This window comes from Littorina saxatilis, linkage group LG6 (genome assembly GCF_037325665.1).
Source record: "Littorina saxatilis isolate snail1 linkage group LG6, US_GU_Lsax_2.0, whole genome shotgun sequence".
In the NCBI taxonomy this organism is placed as follows: Eukaryota; Metazoa; Mollusca; class Gastropoda; order Littorinimorpha; family Littorinidae; genus Littorina; species Littorina saxatilis.
The window spans coordinates 24,866,456-24,892,445 of record NC_090250.1 but is presented as its reverse complement, the minus strand read 5'-3'; the positions used below and the strand labels follow the sequence as shown (position 1 = coordinate 24,892,445).

The 25,990-nt window shown below is 44.9% G+C and overlaps 1 protein-coding gene across 1 annotated transcript in view; it reads left to right on the top strand.

The window, feature by feature from the left end:
• LOC138968808 (uncharacterized) overlaps nt 1-15,339 on the top strand; it is a gene marked incomplete in the record, with an annotated part of 43,999 nt that extends 28,660 nt beyond the window's left edge. The window contains 9 exon segments of the mRNA XM_070341454.1: nt 899-1,175; nt 2,326-2,469; nt 2,834-3,050; nt 5,909-6,074; nt 6,480-6,674; nt 8,930-9,162; nt 9,926-10,131; nt 10,939-11,058; nt 11,809-15,339. Coding sequence (XP_070197555.1) covers nt 899-1,175; nt 2,326-2,469; nt 2,834-3,050; nt 5,909-6,074; nt 6,480-6,674; nt 8,930-9,162; nt 9,926-10,131; nt 10,939-11,058; nt 11,809-12,231 — 1,981 coding nt within the window.
• Nucleotides 15,340-25,990: the final 10,651 nt, after the last annotated feature.

Below are 25,990 nucleotides of genomic sequence, written 5' to 3'. Positions count from 1 at the left end.
GGGGGTATGTATGTACACGGTTGCTTGAGGATGTGTGTTTGTAATGAGAAAAAATAACATACAAAGTATAACAATTAAACCAAAACTCAGAACATTCTATCCAGGGGAGGCAATTGTCTTGCTGGAATTCAAGGGCAATATACAATAGTCTTTTCCCTTGTCACAGTGTTGGTTTTTCGATGCTGGCAAAAACGTACCCGATACGAGTTGTGGCAGTCAAACATTGTCCCTCTCGGTATTTACCTACTTCGCTTCTTCTACTGTGATGATGATATTTCAAAGCAGCATGAATGTAATACTAACGGACTCTTCTCCTGTGTTTCCTGCAGGTGATTGACTCGCTCGCTTCGGCACGTGGTGTCTTGCAGCTTTGCTCTTATTGTCTTGTTTTTGTCCCTGGGCCTTTGACTTTCTTTAACCGTCACGATGTTTCAAGACCTCCAAAAAATCTCAGAAAGTCAGTTCCGCAAAAGGAGAGAGTCTTAAAATGGGGGTAAATGTTCAGAGGTTATGAACGGTAGATCTGAACAAAAACAAATCTTAAAAGAGATAGAGTCTTACGTGGGGGGGGTGGGGGATGGGGGTGGGGTGGGGGGGGGGGGGGGGGTCATAAAAGGGGGTTCCACTGTGTCTCAAATCAAAACCCGGACACAGGTCAACTTTATGTGCAGACTCAGAGACGATATCCATGTCCTACCCCCCTGTCACCTCAGTGACACGCAGGTGACTGATACCACCCAAACACGCACACACCTACCTGTGTGTCTCATCTGAAGTCGGGGTAACACACGGAAACATGCCCCTAATGGTTTGACCGTGAGGGCGTAATACCGTCAACACTATCATTATCTCCTATCAATATCAAACACAAAACCTCACCTCTCTTCTCCCGCCTCTCCCTGCAGGTGATTCACGCACGTTTCGGCAACCTGGCGCACGTGGTGTTCTGCAGCTTCGCCCTGCTGCTCAACCTGGTCGTCATCAACTGCCTCATCACGGCTTCCGTGGCTCTGCTGCAGTCACTCATCCGTGACGCGTCCGACGAGTACTGCGTGATGATCATGGCCACGCTCTTCGGGTCCTACTCCTTTGTGGGTGGACTGGGATCCACGTTTTACGTGTCTTACTTCAACGCTGCCGTCATCTTCTGTCTCTTGGCTACTTTTATCGGGCAGGTAAGAATATGTGCAGAAAAAAATAAAATTATAAAATCCATTATCGTACCCCAACGTCAACACTCGGTTACCGTGTTATTTCATTCAGATTTTCCATGCTATTAAAGGCCTTCAACTTGGATATCTGGCAAACTTTCCCTATCAAATATAGATCTTTACAGGGGTCACGTGACCGTCGTTCAAATTAGGGTACCCCCAAAATCGACCTGACAAAAATGTAAGGTGCCTATTAAAAAAATCTACGGAAATTTAGAATAGGTACAACTTGGCAACATTTATATACGAGGAGAAAGTCCAATCAATTATCTATCCAGAACAGGTTGTTTTGTTTACCTTCCTTGCATATTCTTGTGTAATGTCATTCCTACTCATGCAGGTGTCAATACAATGAGCCGTAAAAAACGAGTTGTTTTTGCATCACTTTTGAGGGGTTCCATGACAAAAAGCATCGTATTTCGGCAAAGCCATAGGGGATCTCATGCCTACATGAGACATACTTCGGGTAACATTTCGCATCGTTACATATATTTGTTAAGATATGCACTATTCCGGAAAATGTTGTGAAACGAGCACATAACCCCCCCCCCCCCCCCCCCCACTCCACTCCACCCTCCAAGGTCCCGCGAGATTAATTGAACTACTGCCAGTTCTCAAAAACACGTTGATGGAACGCTCTAACTGGTTATTACACTTACGGGCAGTTTGATTGGCTGACATTTGCTGGCAAAAAAATATGCTTTTGAATATGATTGTTCTGAGTTCTTGCTATTTGTGACCCTCCGCCACGAAATGGGTCGCATGTCACCTCGCGCGGTTCTGCGCTAGGCTTATATAAGTCCGGGGAGTGTCTGGTAACAGTGTGAGAGTCACCTTAGTCACAGGCTTATAACTCAAACAGTTTTCGCTCTTTTCTAAAACAGTTTTCACCACTGGATAGAGCATAAAAAACTCTTTAGGAAAATGAAAAAATATGAAAATCATGCTAAGGTGACATGTGACTCATTCCGTGGTGGAGGGTCACATTTGCGCGTGTTTGACTAGGCCCAGGAACATGTCTGTATCAGTACTGCAAGACATATATTGGGCAATTTGCTTGGGTGGTTTAACTTTACCCCTGTACCCTGCATGTGCCTTCGACTGTGTTTTGCAGGTGTTCTACTCACCAGACGGGTCGATAGAGGGCGGCTTCACCGGCCTGTACAACCGGGTCAAGTGTCTGCCAGGCCCCGAGGGCAACGAGGAGAGGAGTTATCTCACCTTCTGGTCAGAGGGCGCTGTCATCTGGGCCGTGCAGGTACACAACGCAAGCACGTGACGTTCGTTCAGTGCGCGCGTGTGTGTGTGTGTGTGTGTGTGTGTGTGTGTGTGTGTGTGTGTGTGTGTGTGTGTGTGTGTGTATGTGAGTGTATACGTGCACGTGCGTGCATGCGAGGGTGTGTGGCTGTGTGTGCTCGCAGTATTTCCTTATCTCTATTACTTTGCCATTACAATCTGCGACCAGAATAATCACTGCAGAGTTTTGATTTACTTTTTACATCCACGTATATTTTGGGGTTGTGTATAGGTTTCACTCTTTCTGTTTTTCTGTTTATCTGTTTGTCTATTTGTATGTTTGTCTCTATATCTGTCCGCACTTGGATCTATCTGGTTGTGTACAGGGCTTCTTCGCCACAGCGTCCATCACGTTCTGTGACCAGGCGTCGTGGCAGTCGCGTATCGCCGCCAAGCCCAAGCAGGGCGTGCTAGGCTTCTTCGTGGCCACCTACATGTGGTTCGCCATCCCCTCCACCATCGGCACCTCGGTGGGCCTGGCCTACTTGGACGCCAGCTCCAGGAATGCCAGTCTCGCCCTCAGTGTGGCTGAGATTGACGCAGGTGGGTACGGGGCGCTGTGTGTGTGTCCATTAGTTCTACCATGGCTGGATCTGGGGATGGGGGCGGGTGAGGGTTGGTTGGGGGTGAGGGTTGGTTGGGGGTGAGGGGGTGGGGGTGGGAAGCCCGGAAGCCCCCCCCGGCCCCCTCCCCTCGCCTTAAGCCGGCAAGGAGAGACCCCAAATACCCTTTTCAAAGTGCGTTTAGTGATTTTGTGCAGATGCGGTATTAAGATGATAAAGTCACAATAAAGGCCAAGAGGGCAACAAAAACAGCACAAGAGTGAAGCTGACAGAAGAGAATGTTGTTTTGTTCAACAGCTGGTGACGCCTTACATGTCTCAACAAGAGCTGGGTTGTTGCAGTCAGCTACACGAGACTAACCATACTCATCGTGTCACTCATGTCGTGTGTTGTATGTGTCTATAGGTCTGGTGACAACTTTCATGTCACTCATGTCTTGTGTTGTGTGTGTCTGTAGTCTGGTGACGCCTTTCATGTTGTGTGTTGTGTGTGTCTATATGTCTGTCTATAGGTCTGGTGAAGCCTTTCGTGTCGTGTGTTGTGTGTGTCTATAGGTCTGGTGACGCCTTTCATGTCGTGTGTTGTGTGTGTCTATAGGTCTGGTGACACCTTTCATGTCGTGTGTTGTGTGTGTCTATTGGTCTGGTGACGCCTTTCATGTCGTGTGTTGTGTGTGTCTATAGGTCTGGTGACGCCTTTCATGTCGTGTGTTGTGTGTGTCTATAGGTCAGGTGACGCCTTTCATGTCGTGTGTTGTGTGTGTCTATAGGTCTGGTGACACCTTTCATGTCGTGTGTTGTGTGTGTCTGTAGGTCTGGTGACACCTTTCATGTCGTGTGTTGTGTGTGTCTATAGGTCTGGTGACGCCTTTCATGTCGTGTGTTGTGTGTGTCTATAGGTCTGGTGACACCTTTCATGTCGTGTGTTGTGTGTGTCTGTAGGTCTGGTGACACCTTTCATGTCGTGTGTTGTGTGTGTCTATAGGTCTGGTGACGCCTTTCATGTCGTGTGTTGTGTGTGTCTATAGGTCTGGTGACGCCTTTCATGTCGTGTGTTGTGTGTGTATATAGGTCTGGTGACACCTTTCATGTCGTGTGTTGTGTGTGTCTATAGGTCTGGTGAAGCCTTTCATGTCGTGTGTTGTGTGTGTCTATAGGTCTGGTGAAGCCTTTCATGTCGTGTGTTGTGTGTGTCTATAGGTCTAGTGACGCCTTTCATGTCGTGTGTTGTGTGTGTCTGTAGGTCTGGTGACGCCTTTCATGTCGTGTGTTGTGTGTGTCTATAGGTCCAATTCATTCTTCTTACTCGGCGTGACGTTATCAAATGGATCGGCTAGCTTTAGCCCTAAGGGGCACAACTCCGCTCATACTCTCTTCGCGCCGCCATATTGGATGCCGTCTTTGTTAGTTTTCTTCATTGCACTCTTGTTCTTTTTGCGTATTTCACTGTGTATGCAGACAAAATGAAGAAAACTGTGCATGCATGAGTCCAAAGGGGATCTGCCTTTTTAACACAACAGCACAACATAAAAAGTAAAGCAAGAATACATTATTATATTCATTTATTTATTCTTTATCTCAAATTACCATGCAGACAGTGCACCAAAATTCACAAGATAAAGCTCTCAAGACAGGCAAATGAGGTACAATGCAGCTCAGGTAACTACTGCAAAGTATAATTTTCAAAGCATCCTATCACAGTGTTCACTCTAAAGGCACAACCGATGGACAATTGTTGATTAGCGCACTGCACACAGCAAAAAATAACCAGTTATAATCGTCTTCTCCGCTCAGTAACTTCCTTCCAGTTGTCACCCTGATGGTAAACAACTTTAGGGATCCTAAAGTGTGCCTGCTGACTGCAATTTTTGGCCACACAACGTGTCATTTTCACTTTTGTCGAGTCGCCACCCAACGCTCAAGCACTGTCAGAGATCGTGCAAGGCATCCAACATGGCGGCGGATGACCAATTCCAGAGAGTTACGACCCGTGATTCTCATACCGCGCGCGCCGAGTAGAAATGCTGTTGTTAACTTGAGTTTCTGCAATGGGCCTATAGGTCTGGTGACGCCTTTCATGTCGTGTGTTGTGTGTGTTTCTATTGGTCTGGTGACGCCTTTCATGTCGTGTGTTGTGTGTGTGTCTATAGGTCTGGTGACGCCTTTCATATGGTGTGTTGTGTGTGTCTTTAGGTCTGGTGACACCTTTCATGTCGTGTGTTGTGTGTGTCTATAGGTCTTGTGACGCCTTTCATGTCGTGTGTTGTGTGTGTGTCTATAGGCCTGGTGACGCCTTTCATGTCGTGTGTTGTGTGTGTCTATAGGTCTGGTGACGCCTTTCATGTCGTGTGTTGTGTGTGTCTATAGGTCTGGTGGCGGCTTTCATGTCGTGTTGTGTGTGTCTATAGGTCTGGTGACGCCTTTCATGTTGTGTGTTGTGTGTGTCTTTAGGTCTGGTGACACCTTTCATGTCGTGTGTTGTGTGTGTCTATAGGTCTGGTGACGCCTTTCATGTCGTGTGTTGTGTGTGTCTATAGGTCTGGTGAAGCCTTTCATGTCGTGTGTTGTGTGTGTCTATAGGTCTGGTGAAGCCTTTCATGTCGTGTGTTGTGTGTGTCTTTAGGCCTGGTGACGCCTTTCATGTCGTGTGTTGTGTGTGTCTATAGGTTGGTGACGCCTTTCATGTCGTGTGCTGTGTGTGTGTGTCTATTGGTCTGGTGACGCCTTTCATGTCGTGTGTTGTGTGTGTCTATAGGTCTGGTGACGCCTTTCATATCATGTTGTGTGTGTCTTTAGGTCTGGTGACACCTTTCATGTTGTGTGTTGTGTGTGTCTATAGGTCTGGTGACACCTTTCATGTCGCAACACGAGTTGGGTGTGGCAGGAAGCTACATGATCCTGACCATGCTCATCATGTCACTCATGTCCACGGGGTCAGGCGAGGTCATGGCCGTGTCGTCCATCATCGTCTATGACGTGTACCAGACCCACATCAGGCCTTTCAGGTCACCACTGCAGCTTGTTTTTTGCTTCTGGTTGTTGTCTTGTGTGTTACTGTTAGTGTGTGTGTTAGTGTGTGTGTTTGTGTATGTGTGTGTGTGTGTGTGTGTGTGTGTGTGTGTGTATGTGTGTGTGTATGTGTGTGTGTGTGTGTGTGTGTATGGTTGTGTGTGTCAGTGTGTGTGTGTGTGTGTGTGTGTGTGCATGCGTGCGCGCGTGTGTGTGCGTACATGCGCGCGCGCGCGTGTGTGTGTGTGTGTGTGTGTGTGTGTGTGTGCGTGTGTGTGTGTGTGTGTGTGTGTGTTTATTGATTGGCGGACGGGATATTTTGTACTAGGGCCATGATTGCATTCTATTATTTTCTTGCGTTGATCTTTAAATTTAATGTTTAACTCATTTCCCCAATCCAGGCGCAAGCTGACGCTAGGACACTGTGCCCTGTGCGGGTTAGCCAAGTCTACGGAAGTGACGACAGACGTGACGTCAGACAACAAGGGCACCCATGACGTGTGTCAGTGTGTCAACGCAGAGGAATGTCAACAGTGTCAAGATGACGTGGAGCGCATCGCAACCAGTCACAGTCCATCAGGGCAGAAAGTATACAGGTAGGACATAAACAGGTCCACCGAAAAAGGGAGTATAACTTTGTAAACTACGAGGCAAAACGGCCACACATGTAAATCCCTACTCGTGTTTACGAGTGCGCGTCGGAATTGCGTCCCATGAACGCAGAAGTAAAAGAAGAAGAAGAATTAAGACATATACAGCGAAGAAGGAAGAGATTATCCATGCAGCACCAATATCCCCTTTTTCACGTTTAGTAAGGGATCCTTTTTAAAATGCCTTTAAAAGGACATGGCATAGTCGTTGTGCCTTGATTATAACAAATAGGCCATACTTGTCTGAAAAATGCTCTGCAGTCATGATATTTCATAAATCAATATTTGAAAAAGAGAGAGAGAGGGAGAGAGAGAAGGAAGAGGAAAAACATACAGAGAAAGATCACACACCAATGAGGGAAAGGGTCAGCTGGTGTGTAAATAAATCGGACAAAAAGCCAATAAATAGACAATAGTTTATTGATCAGCCGGTCAATACTTCGTCACTCAGTCATTCAGTTAGTTATTTAGTTAGTTAATTAATTGGTAGGTTAGTTTATTCATATTCCACACAGAGCATTGTAATAATAGTTTAGGACAAGAGCAAAAGGTATCAATGATCCTGCTCACTGTATTCACCAAGGTGCTAGTTGCAGCATGCATACACCGATACGCGACGCAAATGAAGAGCAGAATGAGAACTCGATCTGAACGAGATATCATCTATTATCGCATGTTTACTGATCACATGACAAAAACACCTGTTGTCATTGGTCAACTGGGAACTGTATATCATTTGATATCGCAGAGGAAGTTCCTAGTGAATTTGATATCGTGCAGGAAGTAGTTTTCCAATTGTAATTTTGAAGAAAAAATCTCACATGAAGGAAACACCAATTCTCCCATTATTTTAAAGCGCAAATTTATAAAAGGAAAGTAATTGCATCAGCAAGTTTAAGCTGTGTAATGAATAAATACACACTTTTTCCACCCACTTTTAACAGAGAAGTAGGCTTAGTAGAATGGTATGTTTTAATCTTACCGAGGGAGGCGATTGGAACAGCCGTAAAAAACTGAACTTTGGAGCAAGAAGCGAGTTCTCTTGCAGGGTATCAGCGCTCATCACTCACGTAAAGGCTGGAAATGAGCAGCCGATTAAAACGTTTTGCTCCAGCATGAATCACTGTCCCATCCCTCTTTGTCGTAGCCATGCAAAATCCACACAAAAACCTCAACAGCTTCAAAACAGTCACGAAGGGTATCGGAAGACGCCATCTTTGAAAGTTGTCTTGGAATATTGTGTCGTCTGCAGTTGGCGATTTGACAAAATTATCAACACTGCAGTCCGTCGATAACGACTAAGAACTGGAAGCTGTCTTCTACACAGAAAATGAGCCAGAGGACTTCACTGATACAGTCCGGGGCACTTCAGTTCCTGCCATCGTTTAGAATTGCCGCCTTTGAAGTCTAAAAGACTGCACTGAGTAACCGCGAAAGCTGTTCCGTGTTCCTCCACTGAACCTTTATTGTGTGATCTGTTTACACAATATTTTTCTTTTCTTTGTTGTTTTTAGATGCCTTATTTACGTCTCAGAAAACGAAAGAGTATTTGAAAAATGAAAGTTATAGCAGCAAAGTTGCAAAAGCAGGAACAGACAATCCAACATTAGCAACATGGCAGTAGCCTCCCTTGCGCTTGACCGATTTCTTAGACTGGGGTTAATGGGTTCTTCTTCCGATATGGAATGCGATAAAATCGTTATCGTTAGATTTGACTGCGATATCCAGATTTATCAGTGCCAATGTCTCAAAAGCCTGAATCATATCAGATCTCTGCTCACGCCTCGATCTGATATGATTTCAGCTTTCTCGACATTGGCACTGATAAATCTGGATATCGCAGTCAAATTTAACGATAACTAATAACTGATCTTTTTAACTCATACAGCAGATGCAGTGTCCACGTCGAGTACCGCATGTACGCAGGTGAAGGACTAGACATCATCTGGGTTTTTTGCTCACCTAGATGCAGTGTGTTCGTTATCGAGAGGTGGTCGCCAAAACAGGTTCTACTGTATCATCTAACTGTGTTTTACTCACGCAGATGCAGTGTTCGTTATCGAGAGGTGGTCGCCAAAACAGGTTTCTACTGTATCATCTAACTGTGTTTTACTCACGCAGATGCAGTGTGGTCGTTATCGAGAGGTGGTCGCAAAAACAGGTTCTATTTTACCATCTAACTGGCTGTTTACTCCCCCCAGGTGCAGTGTTCACGGCGAGTACCGCATGTACCAGGACTCGCTGATGCAGCTGAAGAGCTGGGTGATCCTGTGGGTGACGACGGGGCTGGTGCCGCTGGGTCTGGTGGTGATCGCCACGGGGGTGGACCTCAACTGGCTGATGCTGTGTGGATTCATCCTCACCGTGCCCTGCTTCCCCGGGGCGCTCATGTCCATCATCTGGGTCAAAACCACCGCCATCGCTGTCGTCGTTGGTAAGTGGGTGTAGCTACACAACTGTTTGTTGACGGTAGGGTTTCGCGCTGGGTGTCGTAGACAGCGTTTAGGCGAGACAGTGATCGAGAGTAGCTCAGTTGGTAGCGACGCTGGCTTTAAAACCAGTTATCAATATCGGCATGGGTTCGACCGCCACGCTCGGGATTTATTTCCAAGAGTTAACTTTGTGCAGACTCTCCTCGGTGTCCGAACACGCCACGCATGCGCACGATAAAGATCCCAAGGTGACAGCGAAAGTCTCAGGCCTTGGAAAACACGAATACACGCATGCAAGAAACAAGAAGAAAAAAGTTGGGCGGCGCGATTCTGTCGTTGCACGCTATCCCCAGGAATATCAGCCCGAATTTCAATGAGGAAATTCCCGCCAAGCACAATAGGATATATACCAAATACCAAAAAACGAGACAATGTGTTACGCCTTCAAGTAGACATTTTACAATCGCCATCCTTAACTCAAGCCAACTGTGCCTCCCCCCTCTCTCCCTCTCCCTCCTTCTCCCCCTTGTCTCTGCCTGTCTGTCTCTGCCAGTCCGGCTGTTTGTCTGTCTGTCTCTGTCTGTCTGTCTGCCTCTATCTCTCTCTTTCTCCCCCCCCCCCCCTCTCTCTCTCTCCTCTTCCCTCTCTCTCTCTCTCTCTCTCTCTCTCTCTGTGCCCTCTGACACCCCACTCCTATAGAACTCTCAAACTAAAATACCTTAATCAACAACAAATGAACCTCCTAACCGGTATCAACCCACACAGGCAGCCTGAGCGGTCTGGTGGCAGGGCTGATAGCCAATCTCAGCTTCGCGTCGACCTACGAGGGCGGGCTGGGCAACTTCCTGCCCAACACTTCCGAGAACTACGCCGTGCTGACTGGCTCCTGCTGTGCATTCGGCTTCAGCCTCGTCCTCACCTTCGTCGTCTCGCTCTTCACGCACCGCATACGCTCGTCCCAGGATGAACTGGTGAGTGGTGCAGTGGACGATGCGGGGGTGATGATAGACGATGTTGAGTGGTGCACTGGACGATGTGGGGTTGATGATAGATGATGTTGAGTATTCAGGGGCGGACGAGGGGGGGGGGGGGGGGGGGGGGGGGGCACAGGGGGCACGTGCCCCCCCCCCCGAAAAAAAAAGAATAAAAAAAAGAAGAAGAAAAAAAAAGATTTTTTTATGCTGATTCTATGACCATTTCTAAGTTCAAATGGCACCAGATGGCACCATTTTGCTTCTTTGGGCCAATTTTTTTTTTCCGGGGGGGCATGCCCCCGGACCCCCTTGGCAAATTCGGGCGCTTCGCGCCCATCACATTCACTTTCGATTCAAAGTGCCCCCCCCTTACAAAGCAACTGATCCGCCCCTGGTATTGCAGTGGACGATGTGGGGGTGATGATAGACAATGTTCGGAAATAACTCTGTCTGGTTCGTTTTAGTACTGAAATAGTGAATACTGCTCCCCCCCCCCCCCCCCCCCTTCTCAACCTGCTGTTTCCTCTTTTGCTTCTGCTATAATGACGATGGGGTTTTGGACGTCAGCGTGTCTCGGGTCAAACCGAACCTAATGTTCTGCTGTTGGTTAAAAATGCCAACAATGTGCCAAAGATGACGACGACGACGACGACGACGACGACGATGATGATGATGATGATGATGATGATGATGATGATGATGATGATGATGATGATGATGATGATGTGACGATCACGTTTTACGTGGAGGATCACGTTTATGATGATTTCAACCTCGTCAACCTTAGTATCGTGTGTTATTCAGTTGGAGTGGCAAAGAATGCGTGACATCGACAATCCCCTGTACCCCTGGGCACTGACCTACCGGGATGACTTTCCCCACCTGAGGCCCGGTACCCTGCCCACCTACCAGGAGCTCGACACGGTAAGCAAGCATGGCTTACATTTCAAGTTTTTAAAGGAAAGTCTTTGTAGTATTATTATCCACAAGTATGTGTGTGTGTGTGTGTGTGTGTGTGTGTGTGTGTGTGTGTGTGTGTATGTGTGTGTTTTTGTGTGTGTGTGTATGAGTGTGTGTTCGTGTGTGTGTGTGTGTGTGTGTGTGTGTGTGTGTGTGTGTGTGTGAGAGTGTGCGTGCGTACGTGCGTGTGTGTGTGTGTGTGTGAGAGAGAGAGAGAGTGTGCGTGCGTACGTGCGTGCGTGCGTGTGTGCTCGTTGTGGTGCGAATGCTTGTGCGGATGGGAATTATGACGGACGGAGGGAGAGAGGCCTTTTGATCCGTTTTGATTTAGTTTAAAATCGGAGAATCAAAGGGAAGTAAGCGCTCGAAATGCATACGACAGAGCGCTTTGATTTTGTTTGTCGTGTGCAATTAGAACGTTTACTTCCCTTAGTTCTCAAATATGAAAATAGCGGTCTGCCTCATTTGTTTAAGATTATTATTTTAATTTTATTTTGGTTTGTTCTCAAATCTTAAAATCGCGGCCTGCCTCTGTACTGTGTGTTAAAGGTGTTTTTGTCTTCTCTGATTTAGGTTTACGTATTGGGGCTCGTCTGACCTTATTAATTTTTGTCTCAAATTTTAAAACAGCGGTCTGGCTCATTTGTTTAAGATTATTATTTATCTATTATTTATTTATTGAAGTTAACGTATTTTTGCTTCTCTGACCGGCAGGTGTTCCGCGGAGCCAAGCTGATGGCCTATATCGGCGGGTCGATCAGCATCGCTCTCTTCATCGTCATCATCCCGTGCGTCATGATGCCCATGCACGTGCTGTCCGAAGGTCAGTTCCGCGGCTGGGTCATCGCCCTGCAGTTCTGGTGCTTCTTCATGGCCATCGTCGTCATCGTCGTCGTCCCGGTGGAGGAGATCGTCACCATCGTCAGACAGCTGCGCCTCAACGCGCAGACGTCCGGGGTGCATCCTGAGGTGGGGGCGACTGCAGGGGGCAACGGGAAGAAGGAGGGAGGAGGGGGGTTCGGGGGACAGGATGGGCTGGCCATGGTCAGTGGGAGAACAAACAGTGTGGCTCTGGGAGGTTCTACAGCTTTTTCATCTGCGGCCGAGGAGCAAGACCCGCTTAACACCCAGATGTAGGACGTATGAGTTAAGTTCACAGTAGTGGAAGTTAAAGACAGGATTCAAGCGAGGTGAGAACAAAGAGTAGGAAACAAATGTAGGCTGCACGAGTCCAGTGTATTGTAGTGGAAGAGTGGAAGAGAACAAGAAACAAGTCGCGTAATTATATGAAGTCTTATATCGCGCGCGTATCTCCAGACTCGGACTCAAGGCGCAGGGATCTATTTATGCCGTGTGAGATGGATTTTTTTACACAATACATCACGCATTCACATCGACCAGCAGATCGCAGCCATTTTGGCGCATATCCTACTTTTCACGGCCTATTATTCCAAGTCACACGGGTATTATGGTGGACATTTTTTATCTATGCTTTTACAATTTTGCCAGGAAAGACCCTTTTGTCAATAGTACGATCTTTAACGTGCACACCCCAATGTAGTGTACGTAAGGCGAAATTACAACATTTAGTCAAGCTGTCGAACTCACAGAATGAAACTGAACGCACTGCATTTTTTCCGCAAGACCGTATACTCGTAGCATCGTCAGTCCACCGCTCGTGGCAAAGGCAGTGAAACGCTCGTGGCAAAGGCAGTGAAATTGACAAGAAGAGCGGGGTAGTAGTTGCGCTGTGCTGCATAGCACGCTTTTCTGTACCTCTCTTCGTTTTAACTTTCTGAGCGTTTTTTTTTAATCCAAACATATCATATTTATATGTTTTTTGAATCAGGAACCGACAAGGAATACGATGAAATTGTTTTTAAATCGATTTCGAAAATTTTATTTTAATCATAATTTTTATATTTTTAATATGTATATGTTTTTGGAATCAGACAATGATAAAGAATAAGATGAACGTAAATTTGGATCGTTTTATAAAAAAAATGTTTTAATTACAATTTTCAGATTTGTAATGACCAAAGTCATTAATTAATTTTTAAGCCTCCAAGCTGAAATGCAATACCAAAGTCCGGCCTTCGTCGAAGATTGCTTGGCCAAAATTTCAATCAATTTGATTAAAAAATGAGGGTGTGACAGTGCCGCCTCAACTTTTACAAAAAGCCGGATATGACGTCATCAAAGACATTTATCGAAAAAAAAACCATGTCTGGGGATATCATACCCAGGAACTCTTATGTCAAATTTCATAAAGATCGGTCCAGTACTTTACTCTGAATCGCTCTACACACACACACACACAGACAGACAGACAGACACACACACACACACACACACACACACACACACACACACACACACACACACACACACACACACACATATACAACGACCCTCGTCTCGATTCCCCCTCTTGACTTGACTAAATGTAATGAACCAGGATTCAAACGAGGTGAAAACAGTGTGGCTCTGGGCGGTTCTGCGGCCGAGGAGCAAGACTCTCTTAACACCCAGATGTAGGACGTATGAGTTCAGTGCACAACTCTGGAAGAAAAGACAGGTTTCAATCGAGGTCAGAACACAGATTATAGGATGCAATTTTAGGACGCACGAGTTCAGTGTATAGTTGCGGAGGTGCGGAAGAGAGCAAGAAACGATGAACCATGACTGATTCAAGCGAGGTGAGAACAAAGGGTGTGGATCTGTAAAGGTTCAACAACTGCGCTGTCACCAGTGGCCGAAGAACAAGACTCCTTTGGTACGCAAACATGACATGTACATCACTCGCTGATCACCCAAATGTTAGAGCGTCGTGTAGACCGATACCAGAGAGTGAGAGAGAAATAAGAAACAATGAACCAGATTTTTTAGGCCACAAGTTTGTGATAAGTTAATAATTGGTCCATTGCATTAGAAAGTGATCAATCGTTCTGACCGGGGATTTGTCCGGTGACAAAACGGGTTTATCCATTGGTTATAAGAAATGGCGCTCTTATGAATTTTTATTTTAGGAATCTGTCAAATGACATTCTGTGTAGATTCGTCTCTGGTCGGTAAAACTGAATTGAATTTTAATTGTGAGATCTCTGAACATTTCGTAGACTCATGAAAAGGGACTATGCTACAAAAAAAAGAGCTTATACAATGGAGTCCACTTTCAAGATCACCCCGGCCCCCATCTCTAACACCCCTATACAATTATTCTTTTACAAAATTGCATTTTAAGATTTTCTGTTTAAAGTCTCTGTAAATATACCTCCGTTTTATGACACTGTACCTTTAAAGACCTGATTTCTGAGATTTTAAGAGGTCATTAAGGGAGGTTCCATGGTACTTTGTAAAAGACGCAAGGCGGAGAAGTTGGGAATTCTGGACACACGTGGAGCAAATTAAAGACGTGGACTTTTACCAACGGATGTTAGAGTCACGACGTTATCCGAATCCGAGTGGGAGAGGACGATAAGAAAGAGAAGATACAACAACATAGGAGAAGATAAGGGAGGAGGAGGAGAAGGAGGAGTGTGAATGGACTTTTCTTTGATCTTTGTTTATGTCTTTTTGTTATTGGTTGTTTATGTAAATCAGACCGCCTCTGCACAAGTGTAAACCATGCGCTGATCTTGTCTTTGACGCGCGTGCGCCTGTTTGTTAGTGTATGTGTGTGTGTGTGTGTGTGTGTGTGTGTGTGTGTGTGTGTGTGTGTGTGTGTGTGTGTGTGTGTGTGTGTGTGTTTGCACGTGTGTGTTTGCGCGTGTGTATGTGTTATGTGTTTGTGAGTGTTTGTGTATGATAGAGAGAGAGAGAGAGAGAGAGAGAGAGAGAGAGAGAGAGAGAGAGAGAGAGAGAGAGAGAGAGAGAGAGAGAGAGAGAGAGAGAGAGAAAGAGAGAGAGAGAGAGAGTCTCAAATGAAAAGAATGTATGCGGGCTTTTTTTTTGATGATGTCTTTTTAATTTTTGAAGAAGAATTGAGAGTTATGTAAATAATTTTACCTCTTGACCTTTACCGTTTTGTTGTATGTATATCCTTTTTCACTATGCAAGCGTTGTGTTTTCCCTACGATTGTGTACATCATTATGTATTATGCTTAGGTCTAGTAAGCTTTAAATCGTAGAACACAGATTACTGTAACGAACTTGCAATGTATGTTTTTTGAAGGTTTTTATCTCAACCTCTAGGTATATCCACATTTAAAAAAAAATTCAAGTAAAATATTAGAGAAATGCAAACCTTGGTTTCCTGTTGCGTGTGTGAGGATGTATGTGTATCGGTGCGTGCCTGTGTATGTTGATGTGTGTGTGCGTGCCTGTGTATGTTGATGTGTGTGTGTGCACGCGTGTGAGTGTGTGCACATGTGTGTGTGTGTACCGGCACGGTTGGCCAAGTGGTAAGGCGTCCGCCCCGTGATCGGGAGGTCGTGGGTTCGAACCCCGGCCGGGTCATACCTAAGACTTTAAAATTGGCAATCTAGTGGCTGCTCCGCCTGGCGTCTGGCATTATGGGGTTAGTGCTAGAACTGGTTGGTCCGGTGTCAGAATAATGTGACTGGGTAAGACATGAAGCCTGTGCTGCGACTTCTGTCTTGTGTGTGGCGCACGTTATATGTCAAAGGAGCACCGCCCTGATATGGCCCTTCGTGGTCGGCTGGGCGTTAAGCAAACAAACAAACATGTGTATGTGTGCGTGTGCGTGCATGCATGCATGTGTGCGTCTCTCTCTCTCTCTCTCTCTCTCTCTCTCTCTCTCTCTCTCTCTCTCTCTCTCTCTCTCTCTCTCTCTCTCTCTCTCTCTCTCTGTGTATAATTATGTGTCTGTATGTTTGGCCTTAGAATTATGTTTGACTCCTACACCCTATTACGTCACACTGGAACCCTCGCAGTGTCCAGACTCTACCACAGAGGGACGAAATCACCACTCCCATCTATATATATATACGACTTGTGTCTGTCTGTCTGTCTGTCTGTCTGTCTGTCTGTCTGTCTGTGTGTGTGTGTGTGTGTGTGTGTGTGTGTGTCCGCGATGCACGGCCAAAGTTCTCGGTGGATCTTTTTCAAATTTGGAGTCCGTATTCAGCTACACCCCGGACACAACCTCATCGATGAGATATTTCAACACGTGCTCTCAGCGCGCAGCGCTGTGCGCGCTGAACCGATTTTTTTTGTTTTTGTTTTTTTGTTGTCGGGATCCACTACCAGTAACTCTTCCTTATCTTCTCCAGTGTTTTCAGCCGCGATTATCTCCCTTCCTCCGTGTGGCGTCAATCCATATTCCCGTTACTACGTTACTATTTTTAGAAGGTCACTGCACGTTACTATTTTTAGAAGGTCTCCAGTGTTTTGCGCGTTTATCTCCTTTCCTTCGTGCGCCGGCAAAGCCGGCGTACACCCGGCAGAGCCGGGTCCCAGGCGCAGCCTGGTATTCGGCTCTACTTCTTCCCGGCGAAGCCGGTACCCGGCGAAGCGGGTAATCATCTAGTAATTAATATATGACCAGCGCATTCCCTGTACGCGCCAACTATGGTAATAACATAGTGTAACTGTCCACAATAGTTGCACCTTCGACAGAACATACACAGATGACGCATAGCTCTCACGGCCACGAATATCGGTCATTGATTGTTAGTGTCATTTCTTTTTTACATTTAGTCAAGTTTTGACTTAATGTTTTAACATAGAGGGGGAATCGAGACGAGGGTCGTGGTGTATGTGTGTGTGTATGTGTGTGTGTGTGTGTGTGTGTGTCTGTGTGTGTGTGTGTGTGTGTGTGTCTGTGCGTGTGTGTGTGTAGAGCGATTCAGACTAAACTACTGGACCGATCTTTATGAAATTTTACATGAGAGTTCCTGGGTATGAAATCCCCGGATGTTTTTTTCATTTTTTCGATAAATGTCTTTTATGACGTCATATCCGGCTTTTTGTAAAAGTTGAGGCGGCACTGTCACACCTTCATTTTTTAATCAAATTGATTGAAATTTTGGCCAAGCAATCTTCGACGAAGGCCGGACTTCGGTATTGCATTTCAGCATGGAGGCTTAAAAATTAATTAATGACTTTGGTCATTAAAAATCTGAAAATTGTAATTAAATTTTTTTTTATAAAACGATCCAAAATTACTTTTATTTTATTCTTCATCATGTTCTGATTCCAAAAACATATAAATATGTTATATTCGGATTAAAAACAAGCTCTGAAAATTAAAAATATAACAATTATGATTAAAATTAAATTTCCGAAATCGTTTTAAAAACAATTTCATCTTATTCCTTGTCGGTTCCTGATTCCAAAAACATATAGATATGATATGTTTGGATTAAAAACACGCTCAGAAAGTTAAAACGAAGAGAGGTACAGTAAAGCGTGCTATGCAGCACAGCGCAACCGCTACCGCGCTGAACAGGCTCGTCACTTTCACTGCCTTTTGCACTAGCGGCGGACTACGGTCATTGTGAAAAAATGCAGTGCGTTCAGTTTCATTCTGTGAGTTCCACAGCTTGACTAAATGTAGTAATTTCGCCTTACGCGACTTGTTATAGCCTTGCTTTCAAAGCAATCAGTGGTCAAGTTTGTTTACCGCGGCAACGTCAGACACCCGACACACCGACACTTAGCAACATATAAGCCATCGGGGACACCAACAACGTGGAGGGTTTCCCGATAGCTCAAGCGTACCTTTTATCGGCTGTGAACGGGTGGGAGAAAAACAACGTTTTACACTTTGAAATATAAACTTTGGGCAATTATTAACTATTAAGACTAGATAACGGCTGTCGCACTGATCCCTCTGTAATATTTTGCTTTACCATTTTTATAGCGTTCTCACGGTAACTCGACTGAAGCAATAAGCCATTTAATGTCTGAGCTTCCATTTCCCAGTCTGACTGTCGGATATCAATCACAGTTACTCATTCACCTGTTATGAAACTCGTTGCAATAATAATTTTATTATGTTAATGACTTTGGAGATCGGTAATCTTTTCTGTTCCTCTTTCTCGGGTCTCATATTTTGATGCGTACAGCGGCAGAAACCTGAAGCAGCCTACAAGTGAGCAGCCTACAAGTGAGCAGCCTACCACGAGCACGAAAACCGCATTAAAATACACCCACCACCCCTCCCCTAAAAAACTAAAAAACTCACTCAATGTTTCAAGGTTTCTTGTTTCTTTAGGGAGTAAAGTCAATTACTGGCCTTTGAAAGTGAGATTCACAACTGCTTAAAAAATAGATTAGAGAAAAAAGAAAAGAAAGAAAACATCAGCGTGATTATCAGTCCGTTCTCTATTTACGTGTCCTACTGCTGTCATATAAAGAAAAATCTCGGCCATTTGTGAGCGGTGGCTGACACAAAGCTGAAAAACCCATGTGATCGTCAGTAGAACTCTTTGTCCATTAAGCGATTCGGGTATACCATTTTTTTTGTCTCCTCAAAATAAGATTCTTTATGACCAACAACGCAACCCCTCCCCCCCCCCCACCCACCCACCCACACAATTACATGAAAAATCAACGTGATTGTGATTTCGTTCTGCTTTTGCGTGTCATACTATTGTGCCCCATACACACAGAAACCTAGCAACCCCTAAGCCATCGGGGATAGATGGTAACCTCGCGGATGAAAGAGAAAATGGATCCGCGATAGCGCCGTGGTCATGTCGGAGGATTAATGTCTACATTCCCCACTGTTCACCAAGGAATTGAGAGCAGAAAAGTCAACGACTGACTGGAGCACTAGTTTTTACCCTATAACAGTATAAGCTGACGTTGATTGAATCGCGAATAGAGAAACATTGTCTTTTGTTTAAATAGCTCCCATTTTATACCCTCATAATTCTGTATTGATCTACCTAAAACGTGTTCACTAAAGTACACACACTTCGTTGAACGAAATGTCATATAGCTGAGGGTTATAAATCTGTTCATATATTTTCTTTGTAGCCTTTGCTATCACGTAGACTGTCGCAAACTTTCTTTCAATCTAAAATAAACAGTCAATGGGCTCCAAAGCCTATCATTATTTATGTCAATGAAGAAACATAATGGAATGTTGACAGGATAAAACAGTGTACTTAACTCATAGCATGATCTTTAAACCACACATATCTATATATATATACGACTAGTGTCTGTCTGTCTGTCTGTCTGTCTGTCTGTGTGTCTGTGCGCGATGCGCGGCCAAGGTTCTCGATGGATCTGCTTCAAATTTGGTGGGCTTATTCAGAGAGACCCCGGACACAACCTCATCGATGAGATATTTCAACAAGTGCTCTCAGCGCGCAGCGCGGAACCGATTTTGGTTCCACCTCAGCTATTTTGGTTCCACCTCAGCTTACCCGGGCCCCCATACCGACACACCATAGCCGCTACACCACATCACAACGCCAAAGTTCTCGGTGGATCTTTTTCAAATTTGGACACCGTATTCAGCTACACCCCGGACACAATATCATCGATGAGATATTTCAACACGGGCTCTCAGCGCGCAGCGCTGAACTCATTTTCGTTTTTGCGTTCATTTCACCATTATAAGTAACTCTTCCTTATCTTCTCCAGTGTTTGGCGTTTATCTCCCTTCCTTCGTGTGGCTTTCCCGTTCAGTTCTAAGTTACTATTACTATTTTTAGAATGTCACTGCGCTGTCCACTGCGCTGTCCACAACGCTTCCCTTGCACCCGTAAGTTGTTCTTACTGTCAAAGTGAAAAGGTCGAATCAATTTATAGCCACGCGAAAAATACACTCTCACCTATCTCTATATATTTATAGATACAGATATGCATATATATATACGGCTTCTCTGTGTGTGTGTGTGTTTGTGTGTGTGTGTAGGCAAAAACCTATGTATTATAGAGTTCTGTTTGTGATGGGGTCTAGCGGCTTTTGTCTGTCTGTATGTTCTGGCATGTGAGAAGCCACAGCAGATAATATAGGGCTAAGAAATAAGCTCTAAAATTCTCAATCCCGTTTGACAGGACTTCGCCTTTCAAAGGTGATTGTGGTGAACCGCCACGCTGTCTGTCTCTGTCGCACCGTTCACCCCAAATTCCCGTTTCTGAGGTACTATTTTTAGAATGTCACTGCGCTGTCCAGAACGCTTCCCTTGCACCCGTAAGTTGTTCGTACTGTCAAAGTGAAAAGGTCGAATCAATTTATAGCCACGCAAAAAATACACTCACCTATCTCTATATATTTATAGATATAGATATACATATTATATATATACGGCTTCTCTGTGTGTGTGTTTGTGTGTGTGTGTGGGAAAAAACCTGTTGATTGTAGAGTTCTGTTTGTGATGGGGTCTAGCGGCTTTTGTCTGTCTGTATGTTCTGGCATTTGAGAAGCCACAACAGAAAATATAGGGCTAAGAAATAAGCTCTAAAATTCTCAATCCCGTGTGACAGGACTTCGCTTGCAGAGGTGATTGTGATGAACCGCCACGCTGTCTGTCTCTGTCTCGCGATTCACCCCGGCGAAGCCGGGTATTCCTCTAGTTTAATAATATACGACTAGTGTCTGTGTGTCTGTGTGTCTGTGTGTGTGTGTGTGTATCTGTCTGTGCGCGATGCACGGCCAAAGTTCTCGATGGATCTGCTTCAAATTTGGTGGGCATATTCAGGTTGACCCGGTACAGGACACAACCTGGTCGATATTTCAACACGTGCTCTCAGCGCGCAGCGCTGAACCGATTTTGGTTCCACCTCAGCTCATTTTGGTTTCACCTCAGCTACCCGGGCCCCCATACCGACACACCATAGCCGCTACACCACATCACAACGCCAAAGTTCTCGGTGGATCTTTTTCAAATTTGGACACCGTATTCAGCTACACCCCGGACACAATATCATCGATGAGATATTTCAACACGTGCTCTCAGCGCGCAGCGCTGAACTCATTTTCGTTTTTGTGTTCATTTCACCATTATAAGTAACTCTTCCTTATCTTCTCCAGTGTTTGGCGTTTATCTCCCTTCCTTCGTCTGGCTTTCCCGTTCAGTTGTAAGTTACTACACTGCGCTGTCCACTGCGCTGAGCGTCTTCGGATATTCCCGGGCGTTCTGTTACTGGTACTATTTTTAGAAGGTCAACGCAGTGTACAGAACGTAAATTGGACCCGTAAATTATCCTCACTGTAAAAGTGCAAAGGTCGAATCAATTTATAGCCACGCGAAAAATACACTGTCATCTATCTCTCTATAGATACGGCTTCTCTGTGTTTTTGTGTGTGTGTGTGCGAGTGTGTGTGTCTCTATGTAAGCAACACCTGTGCATTGTTCAGTTCTGTTTGTGATGTGGTCTGGCGGCTTTTGTGTAATTTTAGAATCTAGCCCAGCTAACACTAACATCGGCTACTCAGTAACCAAGTTCTACAGTAAAATCCGTAAACTCATTCGAAGTCAGTACGTAACATCTCTGTCCTATCAACCCATTGATATGAACGATCTACACCCCGATCTCCCAACAAACCTCCTCACTATCTTCAGACGCCTCCGTGCCGGCGGCTGCCGCTTCCATATCTTTAACAAGTCCTGCCATTGTGGAGAACCCTATTCATTTCAACACATTTTCGCTCCATGCGCTACAAATAGAATTACCTTTAAAACCTTATATGACCATATGCAGCTCCATGGTCTGAGTCCCCAGGATTATCTGCGCAGTAGCAGTTCTCTAGGCTGGTCACACAGCTTGCTGCTGTGCCGACTGGTCAGGGACTCGGACATGGGGCTGTGGGTATAACTAAGCCCAGATTATCACATCAGCGTGTTTCAGTTTGAGGTCGAGTGGCTCCCGCCATCCCTCCTGATTCCAGCGACTACCTTCTAGACAACATATCCTCACCCAAGGCCCACTAGTCGCCAAACTGTACATATTGTTTTTATTACCACGGCCTTCGTGGCTTACATCTTAATCCTTTTATTTGTAAAAAGTGTTGAGATTTATTGTTCGTGTTCCTCTTACTTGCTCATCTATTTGGTTTTATTGGTGATCCTGAAAGGTTCCACTTTTTAACTCGATTTGAAATAAAAAAAAATAATATTACAAGCCCGTTATTCAAGATATAGAATACAGACTTATAATTCTTACCAAGAAACATCTTAACTACTTTTCATTTTAACAAATTCCACAGAGCATTATCAACTCAACCCCACCCCCTGCCCTCCTCTCCTTATTTTTTGTTTCTTTCTTTCCTCTTTTTGAAAGCGGACAAACACTCAAGTCCTTAATGGCTCAAAACCGTAGGACTTTTAATATTAATTTTAACTGTAATTTTATGTACTGGCCTTCCTTTGAGAAGCCATAACTTGCTCAGTCCTGTTTGAGTGGAGTTCGCCTCCAAAGGTGATTAACACGGTTACATTCGTCGACAAGGATGGGACTCGATATGGTCAGGAATGGCATTATGGCCACTAAATCATTTTCGTGCTGTTCCCATTCCACGAATCTGGGAGGGACCTAAGCTTGGCGGGTCCATTGTTCGGACCCGGCGAAGCCGTCGTACGGCTCTAAGTACTTCTTCCCGGCGAAGCCGGCTACCCGGCGAAGCGGGTATTCATTCTAGTATTTAATATGAGAGCTCAGCTTATTGTATAGGCGTTAAATGCACATTTCAAACAATCTTTGTAAAGCGAGTAGATTAAACTATAGCAGTTATATAATTTGACCTGAAAGTTTGCTGTGGCCAAGTTGTAACTTGAAAACCTTTGAGCTGACTTTCAGATGAAAACTTACGAGTTTGTTATAATTACAGTGAGAGCTTACCCAGTTTATTCTTCAGTTTATATTTGAACACCCATGATTTGATCTCGCATTCTCAGTCCGCTTATCGCCCTTCTCATTGTACTGAAACAGCCCTACTTAAAGTAATCAGTGACATTCTGTCTGCTCTGGATGGTGGTGATGTGTCAGTGCTTACCCTACTTGACCTTTCTGCAGCGTTCGACACGATTGACCATGTCACGCTTCTCCATAGACTTCAGACTCTGTACGGCATCTCCGGTCCACCGCTGGCATGGCTTGAGTCCTATCTCATTGGCAGGACTCAGGCTGTGCTTGTTGATGGCCAGATGTCTGCTCCAGCCCCACTTTCTTTCGGCGTTCCTCAAGGTTCAGTACTCGGTCTAATCTTTTTTCATCATGTACACTAAGCCCCTCTCCACACTGATTCGAAACCATTCTGTTTTAAATCAGTCTTTTGCTGATGACACCCAGCTGTATAAACCCAGTCCCCCTGCAGAGACACATTCCGCCATCCAGACCATTCAGACATGCATCACTGATGTTAAATCTTGGATGGTCGATAACAAACTTAAGCTGAATGATGATAAGACTGAAGTCTTACTGTGCAAAAAGAAGAACACTACATTTCCCTCTCCCCAACCTGTTTCTGTTCAAATAGGCAACACCGACATTCTTTTCTCACCATCAGCTAGAAACCTTGGATTCACCCTTTCATCTGACATGACCCTTAACAAACATATATTTTTAGTCTGTAGAGCAGCTTATTTTGAGCTTCGTAAGATCAGCACCATTCGCCACACACTCTCCTCTCAAACAACTAACACTCTTGTCTGTGCCTTTGTTCTTTCTAAACTTGACTATTGCAACTCTCTTCTCTCTGGCTGTCCTCTGTACCTCCTGCATAAACTACAAAAAGTCCAAAACTCTTCTTTATTTGGTGTTTAACGTCGTTTTCAAACACGAAGGTTATATCGCGACGGGGAAAGGGGGGTAGATGGGATAGAGCCACTTGTTAATTGTTTCTTGTTCACAAAAGTACTAATCAAAAAATTGCTCCAGGGGCTTGCAACGTAGTACAATATATTACCTTACTGGGAGAATGCAAGTTTCCAGTACAAAGGACTTAACATTTCTGACATACTGCTTGACTAAAATCTTTACAAACATTGACTATATTCTATACAAGAAACACTTAACAAGGGTAAAAGGAGAAACAGAACCCGTTAGTCGCCTCTTACGACATGCTGGGGAGCATCGGGTAAATTCTTCCCCCTAACCCGCGGGGGGTTCCAAAACTCGGCAGCACGCCTCATTCTCAAAGCACGAAAACGAGATCACGCATGCAACACCACTCCTTCGCACACTGCACTCACTGGTTACCTATTCAAGCCCGCATTGACTACAAACTGTCCACCCTCTGCTTTAACTTCTTTTTTGGCTCGTCTCCTGCTTACTTCTCTGAACTCCTCACCGTCTATTCTCCAGCAAGACAACTCCGTGCCTCTTCTGACTGTCGCATCCTTACCATTCCACACACCAAAACCAAAACATACGGACAACGCATTTTTACTGTCTGCGCACCCACACAATGGAATTCTCTCCCCTTTCACATCCGCCACTCTCAGTCACCCCAAGCATTCAAACGAGCACTTAAAACGCACCTCTTCAAGAAATACAACCCCTGATTTTGTTTTTCTCAGTCCATCAATAGGCTACATGTGGTGTATTAATTGTTGTTTTAGTGATAATGTGATAATGTATATAAACATCAAGGGCTGTTTTCAGAATTGTTGATAACATGTTCTGTTTGATTAAGGGTATTCAGCTGGTATTTCCTTGTTTTCACTACCTATTTTATTCATGTTTTTATTACTTAGTTAGTGGAAGAATTTTGTGTAATGTATGTTTGATGGTGTATGCTTTTAATTAAGCGTTGTTGACTATGAATGTAGATGTAAATGCTTGTATAACTGTGTTTTAATTTTAAATGTGTCAAGCGCAAAGAGCATAATTCTAAAGTTATGATGTTGCGCTATATAAATGCTCATTTATTATTATTATTATTATTATTATATTATTCTACGGGTAACGGGTCTGTGTTAGATCATAGCGAGAGGGAGGGTGCGTTTGCTTGTACGCGCACGTATGTGCACTGTAAACGTCGGCTCTTTCAACGTGGTCATATCACGGTATGTACAAATATTACTCACCTAAAACGGCAGGTCTCTAGCCGATTTAAAAGTATGAAGCCTTAACACATACACGGACAGAGAGGAAAAGAGAACGCAACAAAGACACGGACAAACAGACAGACAGACAGACAGACAGACAGACAGACAGACAGACAGAGTGAGAGAAAGAGAAAGAGAGAGAGAGAGAGAGAGAGAGAGAGAGAGAGGCAGTCAGACAGACACGACCGAGAGAGAGAGGGAGAGAGAGAGAGAGAAAAAGAGAGAGAGAGAGAGAGAGAGAGAGAGAGAGAGAGAGAGAGCGACTGAGAGAGAGAGCGACTGAGAGAGAGAGAGTGAGAGAGAGAGAGAGAGAGAGAGAGAGAGCGAGAGACTGAGAGAGAGAGAGTGAGATAAAGAGACAGAGAGAGAGAGACAGAGACAGAGAGAGAGAGGGGGGTAGAGAAAGAGAGAGAGATAGAGAGAGACAGACAGACAGACAGAGTGAGAGACAGACACAAGCGAGAGAGAGAGAGAGAGAGAGAGAGAGAGAGAGAGAGACACACACACACACACACGCACACAGACAGAGAGAGAGAGAGAGAGAGAGAGAGAGAGAGAGAGAGAAAGAGAGAGAGAGAGGAGGGGAGAGAAAGAGAGAGATAGGGAGAGAGATAGAGAGACAGACAGACAGATAGAAAGACAGATAAACAGACAGACATCGAGGGAGGCAGGGAGACAGAAAGACAGACAGACAGACAGACAGATAACAAGTCAGACAGAGAGATCCCCACCCCGACCCCTACCCCCAGGACAAAAGGAGAGTTCAATTCTCTTGTTTGGTCTCATAGAGCTCTCGAGATCGAATGGATTTGACGTGGAAAGCTAAAACATAAAATGTGCAGCGCTTCAGAATATACCATATAATTTATGTGTGTCTGTAAGTGCTCTTAAGGTAGTTAAAATATCTGTCCACACTACATCTC